This window comes from Phodopus roborovskii, unplaced genomic scaffold (assembly GCF_943737965.1).
Source record: "Phodopus roborovskii unplaced genomic scaffold, PHOROB, whole genome shotgun sequence".
NCBI lineage: Eukaryota > Metazoa > Chordata > Mammalia > Rodentia > Cricetidae > Phodopus > Phodopus roborovskii.
Window position 1 is genome coordinate 3,755,723 of NW_026125554.1, and position 15,394 is coordinate 3,771,116.

Genomic DNA, 15,394 nt, shown 5'->3' on the forward strand with positions numbered 1-15,394 from the left:
CTCTGTGGTGAGGTGCACAGGCTGCCCTCTAGAGGACCTAGGTTTAATTCCCAGCACCCCAACGCGGAGATTCAAAACCATCTGTAACTCCAGTTCCAGGGGGCCCAATGTCCTCTTCTGGCCTCATCAGGTATCAGGTACACATATGCAGCAGACATAGATGCAGGCAAAACACCACTCATAAAACAAAAATTTTAAAAGTTAAAAATGGAAAAAGGAAGATGGGGGGGGAATACAGAGGCAGAGGCAAAGAGTTTGGGAAGACAGTATAATACAACGACCTTCTGAGACCTATAGCTTGTTATTCACTCAAACTTTATTGAACTTTATTAAAATAGCCCTTGAGATTTTTTTCCTATGTTCAACTGTTAAATTCTATGACTAACAAGATATAATCCCCCAAAGGGGAACCCATTTACTTTGAGAATATCAGGAACTCAATATATAGTTCAGAGAGTTGTGGAAACTTGGAATCCTTCTCACTAGCTTCCCAAGTAGGATTATATGCTCTTGGACCACGCCCAATAATAAATGATATTCATAGGGTATCTCAGCCCAGAGCATGGCTGATCACCCAAGACAACACAGACTCAGTGAGTGAGATTGACACATTAAAATTGGCACATTAAAATCAAGATCTCTTTTAATGAAATTTATTTCCCAAATCTTACTATTTCTTAAATTTTGATTTGAACAAAGAAATGTTCCCTCAAGCCTTCCAATGCCAGGAGTTCTCTCAATTCATTCTCTTAAGTGCCACCAAAGTGATAATGGAGACCTCATAAATTCTAAACTTTAATACCCTCAGTGAGTTCTTTCATTATTATAAAAGGATGACTGAAAGATTTATAAGATTCTCTGCATGTCTTAGTCACTGTTCAATTGCTGTGAAGAGGGTAGCTCTTATAAGACAAATCATTTAATTGGGGGCTTTTTTTTTTTTTTTAAGTTTCAGAGACTTAGTCCATTATTTCATGGCTGGGACTGTGTACTTGAGCAGTAGCTGAGAGCTCCACCCTGAACTATAAGCAGACAGAGAAAGAGTGACTGGATCTGGCACAAGCTTTTGAAACTTCAAAGCCCACTACCAGTGTCACACTTCCTTTAACAAGGCCACACCTTCTAATTATTATAATTCTTTCCAACACTTCTACTCCCTGGCAATTGAACATTCAAATATATAAATATATTTGAAGCATTCTTAGTCAAACCAGCAAGTTATATATGAAGTGTTTCTCCTCAAAATGACTACCACTGTGTCTTTTGAGGACCCCTAAGAACTAAATGCTATCTATAGATACTAAAATCCACATGGATTCAAAAGAATAGTTTCTCTACAATCGTTTGACATTTTCCCATATTGATAGCCTAAGTTGTTCCATGTTGTTTGATTTCTTGAGAACTACACAAGAGAAGACTTTCTCATGCTATTTGCAAACATCCTTATTTGCTCTACTATGAACTGGTGCATGTCTTCGCAAATGAGTTGAACTGGAAAAGCCTCTCCCACAAGTCTTACATTGATAGGGTCTCTCACTATTGTGGATTCGTTCATGGACTCGAACCTCAAAAAATCGACGAAAAGCCTTCCCACATTGCTTGCATTCATAGGGTTTTTCTTCACTATGCATTATTTTATGTTTTCGAAGAGAACTGTCAGAACTGAAAGCTTTCCCACATTGCAAACACACATAGGGCTTCTCTCCAGAGTGATTCCTTTCATGGCTCTGAAGGGATGATGAAGAAGCTAAATCCTTTCCACACTGCTTACACTTGTAGGGGTTCTCTCCAGTATGCATTCTTTTATGGAATTGGAAGGAACTGTGATTATTGAAAGATTTCCCACATTGCTTGCATATATAGAGTCTCTCTCCAGTGTGAGTACTTCCATGTCTTTTAAGGTTACCAGAACTACCAAAGGTTTTCCCACAGTGCTTACACACATAGGGCTTCTGACCAGTGTGAATTCTTTCATGTGTTTTTAGGGAGCTGGAATAAGTAAAGCCTTTTCCACAATGCTTACAAACATAGGGATTCACACCACTGTGAATTACTTTATGCTTCTGAAACTGATACCAAAACGTGAAGGAATTCCCACATTGCTTACATACGTAAGATTTTTCCCGAGTGTGAGTCAGTTCATGTGATTTAAGGTAACGAGAAGCAGTGAAGGCTTTCCCACATTGCTTACATACGTATGGTTTTACACCAGTGTGGATCCTTCTGTGTATTCGAAAGTAAGTAGAATCAAGGAAAGTTTTCCCACACTGCTCACACACATAGGGCTTCTCACTACTGTGAATTCCCATACGTCTTCGAAGGCAAGCAGAATGAGAAAAAGTTCTCCCATAATGATTAGGCAGAAAAGGATTCTCACCTGTGTCAGTTGTTTGATGTCTTAAAAGGTTACCAAACCGAGCAAAGCCTTTCCCACACAGTTCACACACATAGGGCTTCTTAACACTGTGACTCTTTTCATGTCTTTGTAAAGGACTGGGATGGGTGAAGCCTTCTCCATATTGCTTGCAAATGTAAGATTTTTTTGCATGGTCATATTCTTCATTCCTTTGACTATGACTAGATTGGATAGATAGACGGTCTTCTTTGCAGGCTCTACTTTTAAAAGGTTTATCTCCAGGGTGAGCACTTTTATGCATCTGAAGGGACAGAGGAGAACTAGGGCTATCATCAAATTCCTTATGTTTATACAACTTCTGTCCACATTCCTGGACTTCATGAGGTTTGTGTCCTATCTTGTGGTTCAGGGGCATAACTGGAGATGAATGGTCAATGCTTCCTTCTCCACACACATGCTTTTCACATGTGGCAAGTCCTGGACAAGATTTCAGGTTCACAGAAAGCTCTGGAATACAACTGAAGATTTCTGTACATTGAAGATTTTCTTTACAAACATAGAATTGCTCTACCAGTTGGCTGCTGCAAAACAAATGAAGAGTACATGACTAAGACTTTATTAAGGATTGCACAAAAGAAATGTTGGTTTCATGCTGGGAAGAACTTTGTAACATGCTTGAACTATTGTGCTTTCCAAGACCACTTGAGGACAGCTACAATAGAAACAATAGTACTCATGAATGGTGGGGTATGTCTCCTTGAGAACATTAAATATTCACAAGAATTTCAACACAAACTTCAATCCACAATCTTATGTGGATGTACAATGGTATCAATTAAAATAACCTGTTTAGTTTGTTTTTGTAAATACTTGCATGTGCATGAAATAAACTGACAACTTTCAACTTGTTCCCATGGCTTGTGGATAAATCAATGTGCTCATTTACTGTGTTTGTGAGTGTGCGTGTGTACTATGGTACATGGAGGAGCTCAGGACAGCTTTCAGGAGTACTGTTTCCTTCCATGTCAGTGAAGCAGGGTCTCTCTTAGCAGTACAGGGATTACAGATATGTGTTGTTTTATGTGAGTTCTGGAAATTGAACTCAGGCCATTATGATCGCAAGGCCAGCCCTAATATCAGCTAGGTAATTTTTGGTCCCCTGAATACTATTTGAAATGATCAGTTTTGCTCTGGTTAGTTTTCTGTCACTTGACACAATGTAGAATTATCTTTGAGGAGTACTCTCAGCTGAGAAAATGACTCATTTAGATTGTCTAGATTGTCTTTAGTTAAATCTGTGAAGGCATTTTTATTATCAATCATCACTATGGGAGAGACTAGCCAAATGGGGGTGGTATTGCTCCCAGGCACCAGCTGGTCCTGATTTTATAAGAAAACAGTCTGAGAAAGCCCTGGAGAGCAAGTCAGTAAGGAGTTTCCCCCACAGTCTTTGTTACAGTCCCTGTCTCTGGGCCCCTGTCCTACCTTGAGTTCCAGCTTTGGCTTCCCTTAATGATACACTGTGACCAGAACACTTAAGTCAAATAAAGCCTTAGCTCTGTGTACATAAAAGAAAACGGAGCCTCAGTTACAGTGGACACCACATCATATTGGTGATCCCAGGAGGGTAGGACAACTACCCAGGGTGGTATGTGATGATGTGGAACTGGCCTGAGCCTGAAGGCTATCTGCATGTGCTGCTAGTAACAGAGTTGGGAAGTGGAGCTCCCAAGAACTTGGGAACCCAGGAGATGGCATGTCAGTTCCAGATGTGGCACACTCGTAAGAAAGTACATAGCTTATTATTATTTTTTAAATACTGCAGGGGCCCACAGTTCGGTAACTATTGACTTGGGAAAGAAACACTGAGTTTGTAAGGAGAACTTGGATTTTTTAACTGTTGAAATTATTTAAAACTGTTTTATTTTAAATTGTGATACAATAGTAACATGATATCTTGTAGACAACCAGAAAGGACAGGTTATGGTTAATACTGAGGTGTTTCCATGTAGTGAAGACAAGGAATCAATTTTGCTGGTTAGTATTTTGTCAGCTTGACACAATCTTAATAAAACTTTAAGTTGAGAAAATGTCCCCCTTAAACTGGGTTGTAAGCAAGCCTGTGGAGCATTTTCATGATTGATAATCAATGTGAAAGTGTCCACTGAGGGCTGTGCCATTCCTGGGAAGGGGATCATGAAGCATATAAGAAAACAAACTGAGCAAGTCATGGGGAACAAGACAATAAGCAGCATTCCTCTATAGCCTCTGCCGTTAATTCATGCCCAGAGCTTCTTGTTTGAGTTTATGTCCTGACTTCCCTTGATGATGGACTTCAAACTACAAGGTGAAATTAACCCTTTCTACTCCAAGTTGCTTTGGCTCATGGACTTCAGCCCAGCAATACAAAAGAAACTAAGACACTCTGTATGGCATGAAGTTTGTATATATGAACTATGATGACACATTGCATGTGACATTATCATATTCTAGTTGTTCTCAAGACTGCAACATTTGGCATCTTCTAGTGCTGATGTTTAAGACATGCATTTTAGGAAAAATTTTCTTGATATGATAATGGTTTGATGCTGGATATCGAATGCATCTTTTACTACTTTGTAAAATGTTCTTGTATACCAGTACTCTGGAATATTGCTATCTCTTGGGAATCAAATTACCTTAGTTTTCTCCAGAGATCTTCATATTCATTTACAATCTTCTGGTTTTTCAACTTGTTTTCTAAAATATAGAATAATAGAAATAGTCAAGACACATTAGTAACAGAAAAATATTAGATAACAACTAAATAGAAGGTATAAGTGATTCCACCTGACATATTCACCCCCATTCCCCTTTCTATAATCCAATTCATACATCAACACTTGTCCTGTGATGGACTAAAAGGGCCATGCTCATGTGTACCTAGAGAAGTCAGGTTCCTCAAGGTTTCCTGCATCACATCCTTGTACAGCTTCTTCTGGGATGGATCCATCATAGCCCACTCCTCCTGGGTGAACTTTACAGCCACATCCTCAAAGCTCACTGACTCCTAAAAGCACACACATGTAATTATTTTATTTTAAAGTGTGTTACATTTGTGTATGGTGTGGAACATTTGTTAGATTGATGCAAAGATGTACTGCATTCCTTTATGTCTTATTTGCCTAACTCTGTGAAGCTGTGATTCTTTGCCTGTTTAAAACACCTGATCATCTAATAAAGAGCTGAACAGCCAATATCAATGTAGGAGAAAGGGCACGTGGGGCTGGTAAGCAGAGAGAATAATAGAAGAAGGAGCAAGATAGAACAGGGAGAGGAGGATGTCAGGGGCCAGGCACCCAGCCACACACAGCCGACATGGAATAAGAAGAAAAGATATACAGAAATAGAAAAAGGTAAAAGCCTAGAGGCAAAAGATAAACTAGATAATTTAAGCAAAGCTTAAGTAATGCCCTGTGCAGCTACATCATACACTGCATGGCTACACAAAGCATTGTGTGGCTGCATAAGGCTCTGTAGAAGTGTTCAAAGCTTCCCTTTAAGATAGCTCTGCCTGCCTCTCACTCTCTCTTCAGTCCCTTTCCCAGTCCCTCTTTCACATCCCCTGCCTCCCCCTTCCACCCAATCTTCCTAATATACTCCCACATGGATTTGTTGTACTTTGTGATTCACGTATGGCTCCTGCCACTAAACTACTTTTGGTGTCATGAGTCTGCCAGGCTCTCTACATAGTCCCTCCTGCCCACCCATGGGAGGTCGGTCTGAGGCACAAGGGAACCCTGCATGACCCGAATGACAGCCCACTTTCCAACTACCCATCTGCTGGGCTACTCCACATAACAATGGCTACAATTGGTGAGATCCCATCCTACTGGTTGGTGTAAACACTCCCTGGATCCACAGGAATGACAGTTGATTGCCCAAAGTTCTGCCTGATGTTCTTGGAAACTGTGGTACATCTAGCTACCACCTTCAAGGCTACAACTGGCCCCTTTCATGACAATCACCTGCCGAAATTTCCCATGACTGAGTCTTTTTTCATTGCTACACACCTTTAACCCCAGCACTTGGGAGGCAGAGGCAGGTGGATCTCTGTGAGTCGAGACAAGCCTGATCTAGTTCCAGAACAGGCTCCAAAGTGACACTGAGAAACCGTGTCTCAAAAACAAACAAACAAACAAAACTACCCTCCCCCAAAAAACCTCAAAAGCCATTGGATCTTTCTGCCTCACTCATGGGAAACAAGCTGACAACAAGTGCAAGTCCATCCACTCCTCTGGGATGTCTTCTAGAAAAATCTAAAACCTCCACACTTAATGCTACAGGTAAAGGCTTCTAGACTCACTTGCCTCTGTATTATAAAATTGCCCAAATTTCCCCTAGACAACAACTCAAATTGGCTGCCTAACTGTTTTTTAGATCCTGAGTTTTATGGGACCTTTCTAACTTCTACCCATTCAATGGTCTTGAGTTCACTTTTCAGGTCTCCCAAACCCTATCTAAAGCTCTCAACATCTCTTGGCATTTTCTCACCCCATATCACCCCTAGTTCTTAGGATAGGTAGAATGAACTAAGTGTTCCTTAAAAAACACTTGTTAAAATGTCACAGGAACTCTACCTTGACTGGGTAAAGCTCTTGCTGCTGACTCTTTTCAAGCTCCAGGCTCTCCCCCTATGACCCCTTTTCCATCTTGCCCTTTGAAGTCATGTATAGGTAGCTGGTTCTAACCCTGGTCTCTCACCTAAACCCTCACCTCTCCTTGATCACCTACTCATTCCATTACTGTATCATCTCTTATGGAACTTTCTGACTACACCCTACCTGACCATGTACCAACCCCTGTCCATCTCCAACATCAGGAATCTGGTCCTTCTCTCTTATCCAGAGCAATGCCCCTCACCCTTTTTTCCCTAAATGGCATGCCCCCTTCAAAAATAATTCTTATAACTCCAACAGCTGCTAAGCTTGAAGGCTTTCCTCATTGGAATCACTTACCTCATCTCAAACTCGTTTTTTTTTTTTTTTTTTTTAAATTTTATGCTTTGGCAATGAATATGATCAACATTAATGCTGCAAATATGATTCAAATTGCCATTTTATTTTATTTTAAATTATGAGTATGTATATGGTTTTAGTGTACTTGAGTACAGGTGCCCAAGCAAGCCAGACATTGGATTTCTCCAGAGCAGAAGTTCCAGGTACTTTTGAATTGCCATGTGGATACTGGGAACTGAATCTGAGCCTTCTAAAAGAATAGTATTGGTTCTTACCCACTGAGCCCATCTCTCCAACACTCATCTCAAATCCTTTACCCCTTTAACTCAAGCTCATCCTTGAGGTGGAGCAACTCCAACAAGGCCCTGCTATCTTAAGTTTCAAAGGACACTGAAGTCAACCCTCCAGTTTCAGAAGAATGAGGCTTCACTCCACAACAGTACTCTGCCAGATTGGGAACTCCATATGCTCTCTGGGAACTCCATATGCTCTCCTTTCTGATCTCTCTTCCTACCCCAACTGGCCCCGGACTGGTCCATGTTCTCCTGTTTCTACTAATTATACCCTGCTTCATCAATCTCCTCTCCATGTATCCCCAATGACTTACTCAAAGCTTCTAATCAATACCAATTACCTGTTGTTACAGGACTACCAGCTGTGAGCCACAGAGCTGGAGGTGCAAGACTATCAAACATGCCTGGGTGGTAAGAGATAATATCCCAGATATATCCACACCCTAGACTCAAAAACAAGACCCACAAAACAGATTTTAATACAATGCTTTACTATTATCAGCCCTCAGAAACCAACCACCTGTGTCTCTCAAGTGTTAAGTTGATGCCATGATGATAGGGGAAGGAACAGGTGCTTTAAGGTTTGCTTATGTAAAGCTAAAAAGCTAGGGTTGGAGAGATGGCTCAGTGGCTAAGAACACTTGCTGCTCTTCCAGAGGTCCTGAGTTCAATTCCCAATGACCACATGGTGATTCATAACCATTTATAATGAAATCTGGTGCTCCCTTCTAGAATAAAGGAGTACATGCAGATGGAGCACTCATACATTAAAAATAAATAAAATCTTTTAAAAAGATAAAAATCTAATTGGTAATAAGAAAAAGTGATTTTAGATGTTCAAAGAGTGAAACATGTTCCAGGTCCTTCCTCTCTCTCTCTCTCTCTCTCTCTCTCTCTCTCTCTCTCTCTCTCTCTCTCTCTCTCACACACACACACACACACAGTATAAAGACTCCTAAGTTCATAGTCTTAACATTAATTGATAAAGTCCTGATAAGCTATTAATCTAGCAAAATACTACCAGTATGTGAGTACACAAGTGGACTTCAATACAAATTACAAACAGTGGAAATGCTAATGTGACAAACTCAAAAAGTCCTTGTAAGTTCCAGGAAGTTGACTTGGATTCACTTCCAAACAGGTCAGATGCACTCCAGAATAGTGTCAATCAACAGGCAAAGCCTCTCCACCTTTCCATGGCCTTTCCCTGGTCTTGACAGCCCTCTCCCTCAATTACCAGGACCTAAGAATTTTTTTCCCCCTAAATTTAACTTTATCTTCTGCTCTGACAGCATCTGGACAGGTCCAAGAAAAACCGGATGTTCCACATGGTCTGGACAGCAGTGAAACCACCAGCTACCCCAAGACATGGCCAGCACCCAAAGATGATCAATGTCCCCTAAGTCAATGGAGGCAATCTTGATAACCCAGTGCCCACATCCCTGCCCCACCTGGTATCTCCTTTAATTCCTCACCTTTTAAATAAAGGTGAGAATAATAAAAAAGGTGGGAATGTTAGGATCCAGGCATTATGCTGCCCCACTTCTGTAAGCTGGCAGGATGCGCCTACTGGCATTCAGGCAGACACTTAGCCCAGTGGTTCCACAGTTGTACATCACCATGTAATGTACTGTGCGGCTACACCATATCTAACACATTGTGTGGCTGCATAAGGCTCTGCACGCATGCGCAAAGGTCCCCTTTTAGCCTGCTCACTCACTCACTTCAATTCCTTTCTCAATCGATCGCCACAGCTCCTTCGTTCAAGCCCCCTTCCTAATAAACTCCAACCTGGGTTTTTTTGTACTCCATGATTCATTTATCAACACTGCTGCTAAACAACTACTCGTATGGTACCTAACTCCAGCTCCCATGCTCTCTTCTGGTTCCAAGGGGACTGCACACACGGTGCAAAGACATTCATGCAGGTAAAGAACTCATAAACAAAACAAACTATTTGAAAGAAGTTTTAAAAATGTTTGTCTTATAGGTATAAAAGACAAATAGGAGCTGGAGAGAACCCAGTGTTTAAGAACCTTGTTGCTCCACCAAAGGACCTGAGATCAATTCCAGACCCATACAGGCAACTCACAACTGCCTGTAACTCCAGCTCCAGAGGGATAAAATGCCTCTTACCTATTTGGGCACCCACACTCATGTGCACATGCTTACACAAAGACACAAACATACATGTCATTAAAAATTAAAATAACATTAGTCGTGGTGGCACATACCTTTAAGCTCAGCAGGAGGAGCTCTGTGAGTTTGAAGCCAGCCTGGTGCAAAGTGAGTTATAGGATAGCCAAGGCTGTTACAGAGAAACTCTGTCTCAAAAAAACCACACACACACAGAGTAAATACATCTTTAAGAAAAATAAGGGTATTTCAGGGACAAGAAAGATGGCTCATTGGCTGAAAGGGCTTGTTGCTTTTCTAACTGATCAGACTTGGTTTCTCAGCACTCATACAGAGTGGCTTAACTGTCCATAACTCTAATGACAGCCATCCAACACCCTCTTCTGGACTCCTTGGGAACCTACACACATGTGCAGGCAGACACGGAGGCAGGCAGATAGACAGACACACACCACAAACATACATATAAATAAAAATAAATCTTTTAATTTTTCATATAATACATTCTGATCATATTCTTTCCCCCCTCAACAACTCCTTTCAGAGCCTTTTCAACTCCCTATCCATCCAACTTTATGTCTCTTTCTCTCTTTAGCAAAAAAAGGGGGGAAATCAAAACCAAACAAACAATAAAAAAATACACAGAAAACATGGACTCAAACTCCCTCCTTCTCAAGGCTCAGGGATCTATACAGAAGAGAAGGTGGAAAAACTTGTTTTTTAAAGAGCCAAAGATACTGGACGTCAAGGAACCTACGTCTTCCAGACACAACAGGACTGATGATGGACACATGAACTCGGAGAGACTGCGACAGCATGCACAAGATCTGCACAGGTCTAAGCCAGAAAAGATTACAGCATGGAGAACAAGGATGCACAGTGTCCTACTTCTAATCCAGCAGCTATTTGCAAATGATACCTACCAAGAGAGGGAAGATCACTTCTCTGCAATGGAGTGACTTTGGGTATAAAAACTACACTCCAGGGCATCCCCCATGTTCAGGAATTGCTGAACAATTGTACAGTGAGTGAGAGACTCTGGAGCACTTAGCCATAAAAATGAAAAAGAATTATTACAAGAAAAATAAAAAAAGGGATATTCTAAAAGGTACAGGGGAAGTGATTATAGACACAAGAACAAAGCTATTTCTGAAGCTGGATAGTAAGTTGCTTCGCTGAAAGTATCTGCTAACTCAGAGAAAGCACCAGGGAAAGAAAAACAGGATGTGCTCGTTTTTCCTACTAGGGAAAGACAAGAGCTTTGCATGCTTAACAAAAACTGAAATCACTGTTCTAAGAGATAGGTCTTTGGGCTGCAGAGATGGCTCAGTGGTTAAGAAGCTTGCTGCTCTCTGACCCAGGTTCAAATCCCAGCACCTCCTACAGGTGGCAACTCCATGTATTATTATCTGCTGATTCTGTGTTTCTAATGTGGGACAACATGTATTGCAAACACCCTTCCTAATCCATTGTTTTCAATCACAACAGGGCTTTGCAAATACAAACTTTTAGCTTCAACAGTAAACACCTAAACTGATCAGAAGACAGACAATACTTAACTAAGTAGATTTTGTTTTTGTTTTCTTCATGCTCTAGGCCAGGGATCACTGACCAACACCCAGTCTGATCCTAAAGCTGCCTGTTCCTCATCATAACCCCAAAGACAGGATGGCCTCAGAGAAAACTGCTTTCTGATGAAGCAGCTGATGGGAATGATACTCTCTATCTTACCAGATCCCCACCATCTCTTTCCTTCTGTTTACCCATATTTAGCACTGTTTCCTCTACCCTAAGAGAGAACAACCTTCTTCAGCTAACTCTAGAGAAGCCTGAGGACCTACCACTAGGGGCTTGCTCCTTATTGCAACACTCCTTGGCCTAGCTCTATCACAGATTTGCATCTTAAAACATTTAGAAAAAAATCTAGGTAAATATAAAAAATGTAAAACGTAAAATGTAAAAAGTGTAAAAAAAATGTAAAATATGTAAAAAATCCAGGTAAAGGTAAAAGTGGTGCACACCTTTAGTCCCAGCAGAGGCAGGCAATCTCTGTGAATTCAAGGTCAGCTTGGTCTACAAAGTGAGTTCCAGGAAATCTAGGGCTGTACCATAGAGAAACCCTGTTTCAAAGAACAAAACAAAACAAAAAACCCAAAACAAACAAAAACTAAGAAAAGAGACAATTATGAGAGGCCAAGTCCACTCATCCATCCCTTTTCAGTGAGTTTGACAATATCAGAAACACTTGGAATGTCAGAGATTCCTAAGAATTCTGGGCCCAAGGGAAAAGATGATAGAATTGAGAGCAAACTCTGTGACACTCCTAGAGACAATGAGGGGAGAGTGGGCGGGGACTGCTCCTGGTTACTCTTGTGCAGATTATCACCTCTGTGCAGAGCTTAGCCTGCAATCTTGATCTGATTTGTACACAGTATCCGGATCAGGAAAGGGACTCTGTTTACAGAAGAACAGCTTGTTTACCTGAGTAAACACCCATCATCTGCCAGCACACCAAGAGCCATTACCTATGTCAGTAACACCACCTGAAAATATACCAAATCATACCAGATATGCCAGAGGTGGGAGCTTTTGATCCACACTGATGGAACCCCTTACCTGAGACTGAAAGGCCAACGTGTGGCCAGCATGAGTCATGGCAGGGTCAGGTGTCAAAGCCAGGAAACTTCTGAACTCCTTGCTAACCATGTCCCACCCCAACCTTGCTCCAGCACTTTCTTCATGGCCAAACACTCAGCCCACTTCAAACCAACCATCCAACAGCCTCTGCATCTCCACACCTGCTGCTGAGACTTCTCATCTGGTCCCTTCAGACTTCCCCTTGGGTTCAGCCCAGCTCTCTGCTGGTGACTTCAGGACAGACTCTGATCTCTGTGGTCTCTTTAAAACCATTTGCTAGCCATTCTGTGACCTGAGCTGTCTATCATTGTGTGGCATGTCAATGTATGATCTGCTGGTTAATGTTAGTGATTCAAACTGGGATCAAAGGGGCAGGTATGGTTGTGCACATCATTCATCCCAGTACCTGGGAGGCACAGCCAGGCATCTCTGTGAGTTCAATGCCAACCTCCTCTACCTACATAGGTACAGGCCTATGTCTTTCAATAAACAAACAAATAACAACAAATTTGGGATAAAAGGCCAAGCTTGGTGGCACATTACCTTTTAGCACCAGGGGCCAGTCAGGCAGATCTTTCATCAACTCAATATATATATATATTGAGTTCCAGACCAGGAAATACTACATTGTGAGACTCAGTCTCAAAACACAAACAAGTTAGAATACTGGAATAAAAGCACTTGCATTGCCACTGCCCAGGTAGGAAGCAAAGTCAGGCTTATTTGGCAAATCACCATCACCACTACCATCAATGCTGATGAATTTGAGTAGTCAATAAATTCTGACACCATGCCCTGCCTGATAGAACTTAGGATAGTCTAAAGACACTGAAACTTCTAGAAGACCACTCCTTGCATCGATGGTGGAAGAAGGGACCAGACTTCACCTGGGACTGCGGATGGGCCTTACATGGCTAAGACTGATGACCTGGGAGAAGGGTCGGAGAAAAGTATCATTTCTATTGGGGGAGGAGGGGCTTTGATTTCTGTGTAAGACCAAAGGAGGAGAGATGTATTTTGTGCAAAATTTAAATTTTATGCGCTCCACTATCTATTGTAACCTGTCTGGTGAGTTTGTTTGGACAGCCTAACTCATTTCTATATGAAATGGAATCCAGAATGGGAGGTGAGCTCTTGTTAGTCTGTGCCAGTTGGTATTTTATCCCCATATATTTGAGGAGATCCTGGGCATAAAATGAAAGATACTTTCCATGCCCTTTGTGGGCTGGGAAGGAAAACTTGGAACTATCTGCAATGGACCCTAAACTTCGAGGAAGAGGAGTCCTCAAGGTTCATATGTAGTCAAGCTATAAGTGTATTGAGTAGCAGACCTGAGAAGCAACCCCTACCATATTTGAAAAATAAAATCTTACATGTTAATAAAAGTATTCGTTTGCTTGAAAAGATAAATAAACTCAGAAAATTATTAAGAAAAAAAAAAGACACTGAAACAATGGACCACCCACCCACCCTCCCCACCTCACCCAGTGTTCAAACCCTCTATCAAGCTAGAGGGCTGACACACACACACACACACACACACACACACACACACACACTGACTGCTCCCAAGAAATTTATTTTCCTAAAGCTTGGCATATAGACAAAAGCCAGTATTCCCTTAGGAAGGGAAGGTAAATATAAAGTGTCCACAAAAGCTTGGTTTTTCCCCACCTTAAATGCAGCTTAAATGCAGGTTGTTTAAAAGCCTCAGGCCATGAGGAATTGAGACAGGCTGTGCTGGCAATAGCCTAACCATGAAACTGCTCAGTATGAGCCTGCCCAGGTACCTCTTCTCCTGCAGCTCAATATATCTTTCTAGAAAGCAGCCCCACTCTGCTCCTGGTCAAACCAAAAAAAAAAAAAAAAAAAAAAAAAAAAAGTAACTTCTTGATGGCTACCTTTCTGCATATACAAGTCCCTCACATCTTCTCATGTAGTTTCTCAAAACCTGAGTCTTGAACCCTTAGGGGTGGAAGGGCACAGGGGCCCCCTATCAGATATCCTGCATACCAGATATTTACCTTAGGAGTCACGACAGTAGGAAAATGACAGGAAGTAGCAAGGAAAATAATTTTATGCTTGGAGGGGACAAAACATGAAGAAATGCATTACAGGGCTGAAGCATTGGGAAGGTTGAGGACCGGTGCCCTAAGGGCATTCAGTCTTTGTTCCGGAAAGGTTGGTGCCCCTCGCTACTCCAATAAATCGGTCTCAGTCAAGTGAGATAAGAGTTTGTCTCATTTTATCTTTCCTTTCCATTGAGAGTCACAGGTGCTCTGGAACACTGCATGTGGTGTGACGGGATTTTCCGGGAAGGACGAGGCAGTTATAGAACCAGTGTCCCAACATAAGCAACTCCACCTTCATCCACCCGCATTTGAGGACCTGTCCAACTCCCAGGGCTTATGGTTCCCCAAGATCTTCTGGCGACACAGCCCAGACCACAGAGCCGCGGGCTGTGGGCGCCCCACTGACACAGCACGCCGCAGCACTGAGCGCTCTGTGACAGACAGGACCGCGGCTCTGCATGCTGAACCGGCACCACCCAATCGAATCCGGAGCCAGAGGAGACTCAGCTGCCTTGGAAGGCCGGTTTTCACTGCAGCCTCTGTGTGCAGCATCCCTCCTCCCCACATTCTAGATGCGGGCCGAACATACCATTTCCAGCCACGGAGTGTCCTGGTGTCCTCCTGTCGCTCCTGCTGTCAGTGAAGTGGGTTTTGATTTCTAGGACTGGAATCTAGGACGTACTTGTTAGGAGCACAACTTGCCTAATGTTGAGGGTTAAGGAAACAGACCTAGGTCAGGCAAATTCCCTCACCTAAGAAGCGTACTCCTCATTGGTCACTTCAGAGACTAAAGTAATAACCTTTATCCTGATAGGCCAGAGAGCCCTTGGCTCAGGTCCTGGAGCTTTAGTGACAGGAGACACAAGTTTTCCTAGGACAAGTAGGGAGCAAATTACACACTCT

At 42.1% G+C, this 15,394-nt stretch overlaps 1 protein-coding gene across 1 annotated transcript; it reads right to left on the bottom strand.

Annotated features, from left to right (window-relative positions):
• Window positions 1-1,200: 1,200 nt before the first annotated feature.
• LOC127216711 (zinc finger protein OZF) lies at window positions 1,201-15,158 on the bottom strand. Its single transcript, XM_051177530.1, has 4 exons — window positions 15,081-15,158; window positions 5,279-5,405; window positions 5,035-5,095; window positions 1,201-2,937 (listed from the first exon to the last, which is right to left on the bottom strand). Exons 1-4 carry the CDS (start codon window positions 15,081-15,083, stop codon window positions 1,428-1,430), a joined length of 1,701 nt encoding a protein of 566 aa, XP_051033487.1. The 5' UTR covers window positions 15,084-15,158; the 3' UTR covers window positions 1,201-1,427.
• Window positions 15,159-15,394: the final 236 nt, after the last annotated feature.

Excerpts from the sequence above, each read along its gene's own strand:
- LOC127216711 (XM_051177530.1), bottom strand. Across the intron at positions 5,096-5,278 it reads GAGGAACCTGACTTCTCTAG|AAAACAAGTTGAAAAACCAG; the intron begins GTACACATGAGC and ends TCTATATTTTAG. Across the intron at positions 2,938-5,034 it reads GATCTCTGGAGAAAACTAAG|CAGCCAACTGGTAGAGCAAT; the intron begins GTAATTTGATTC and ends TTTGTTTTGCAG.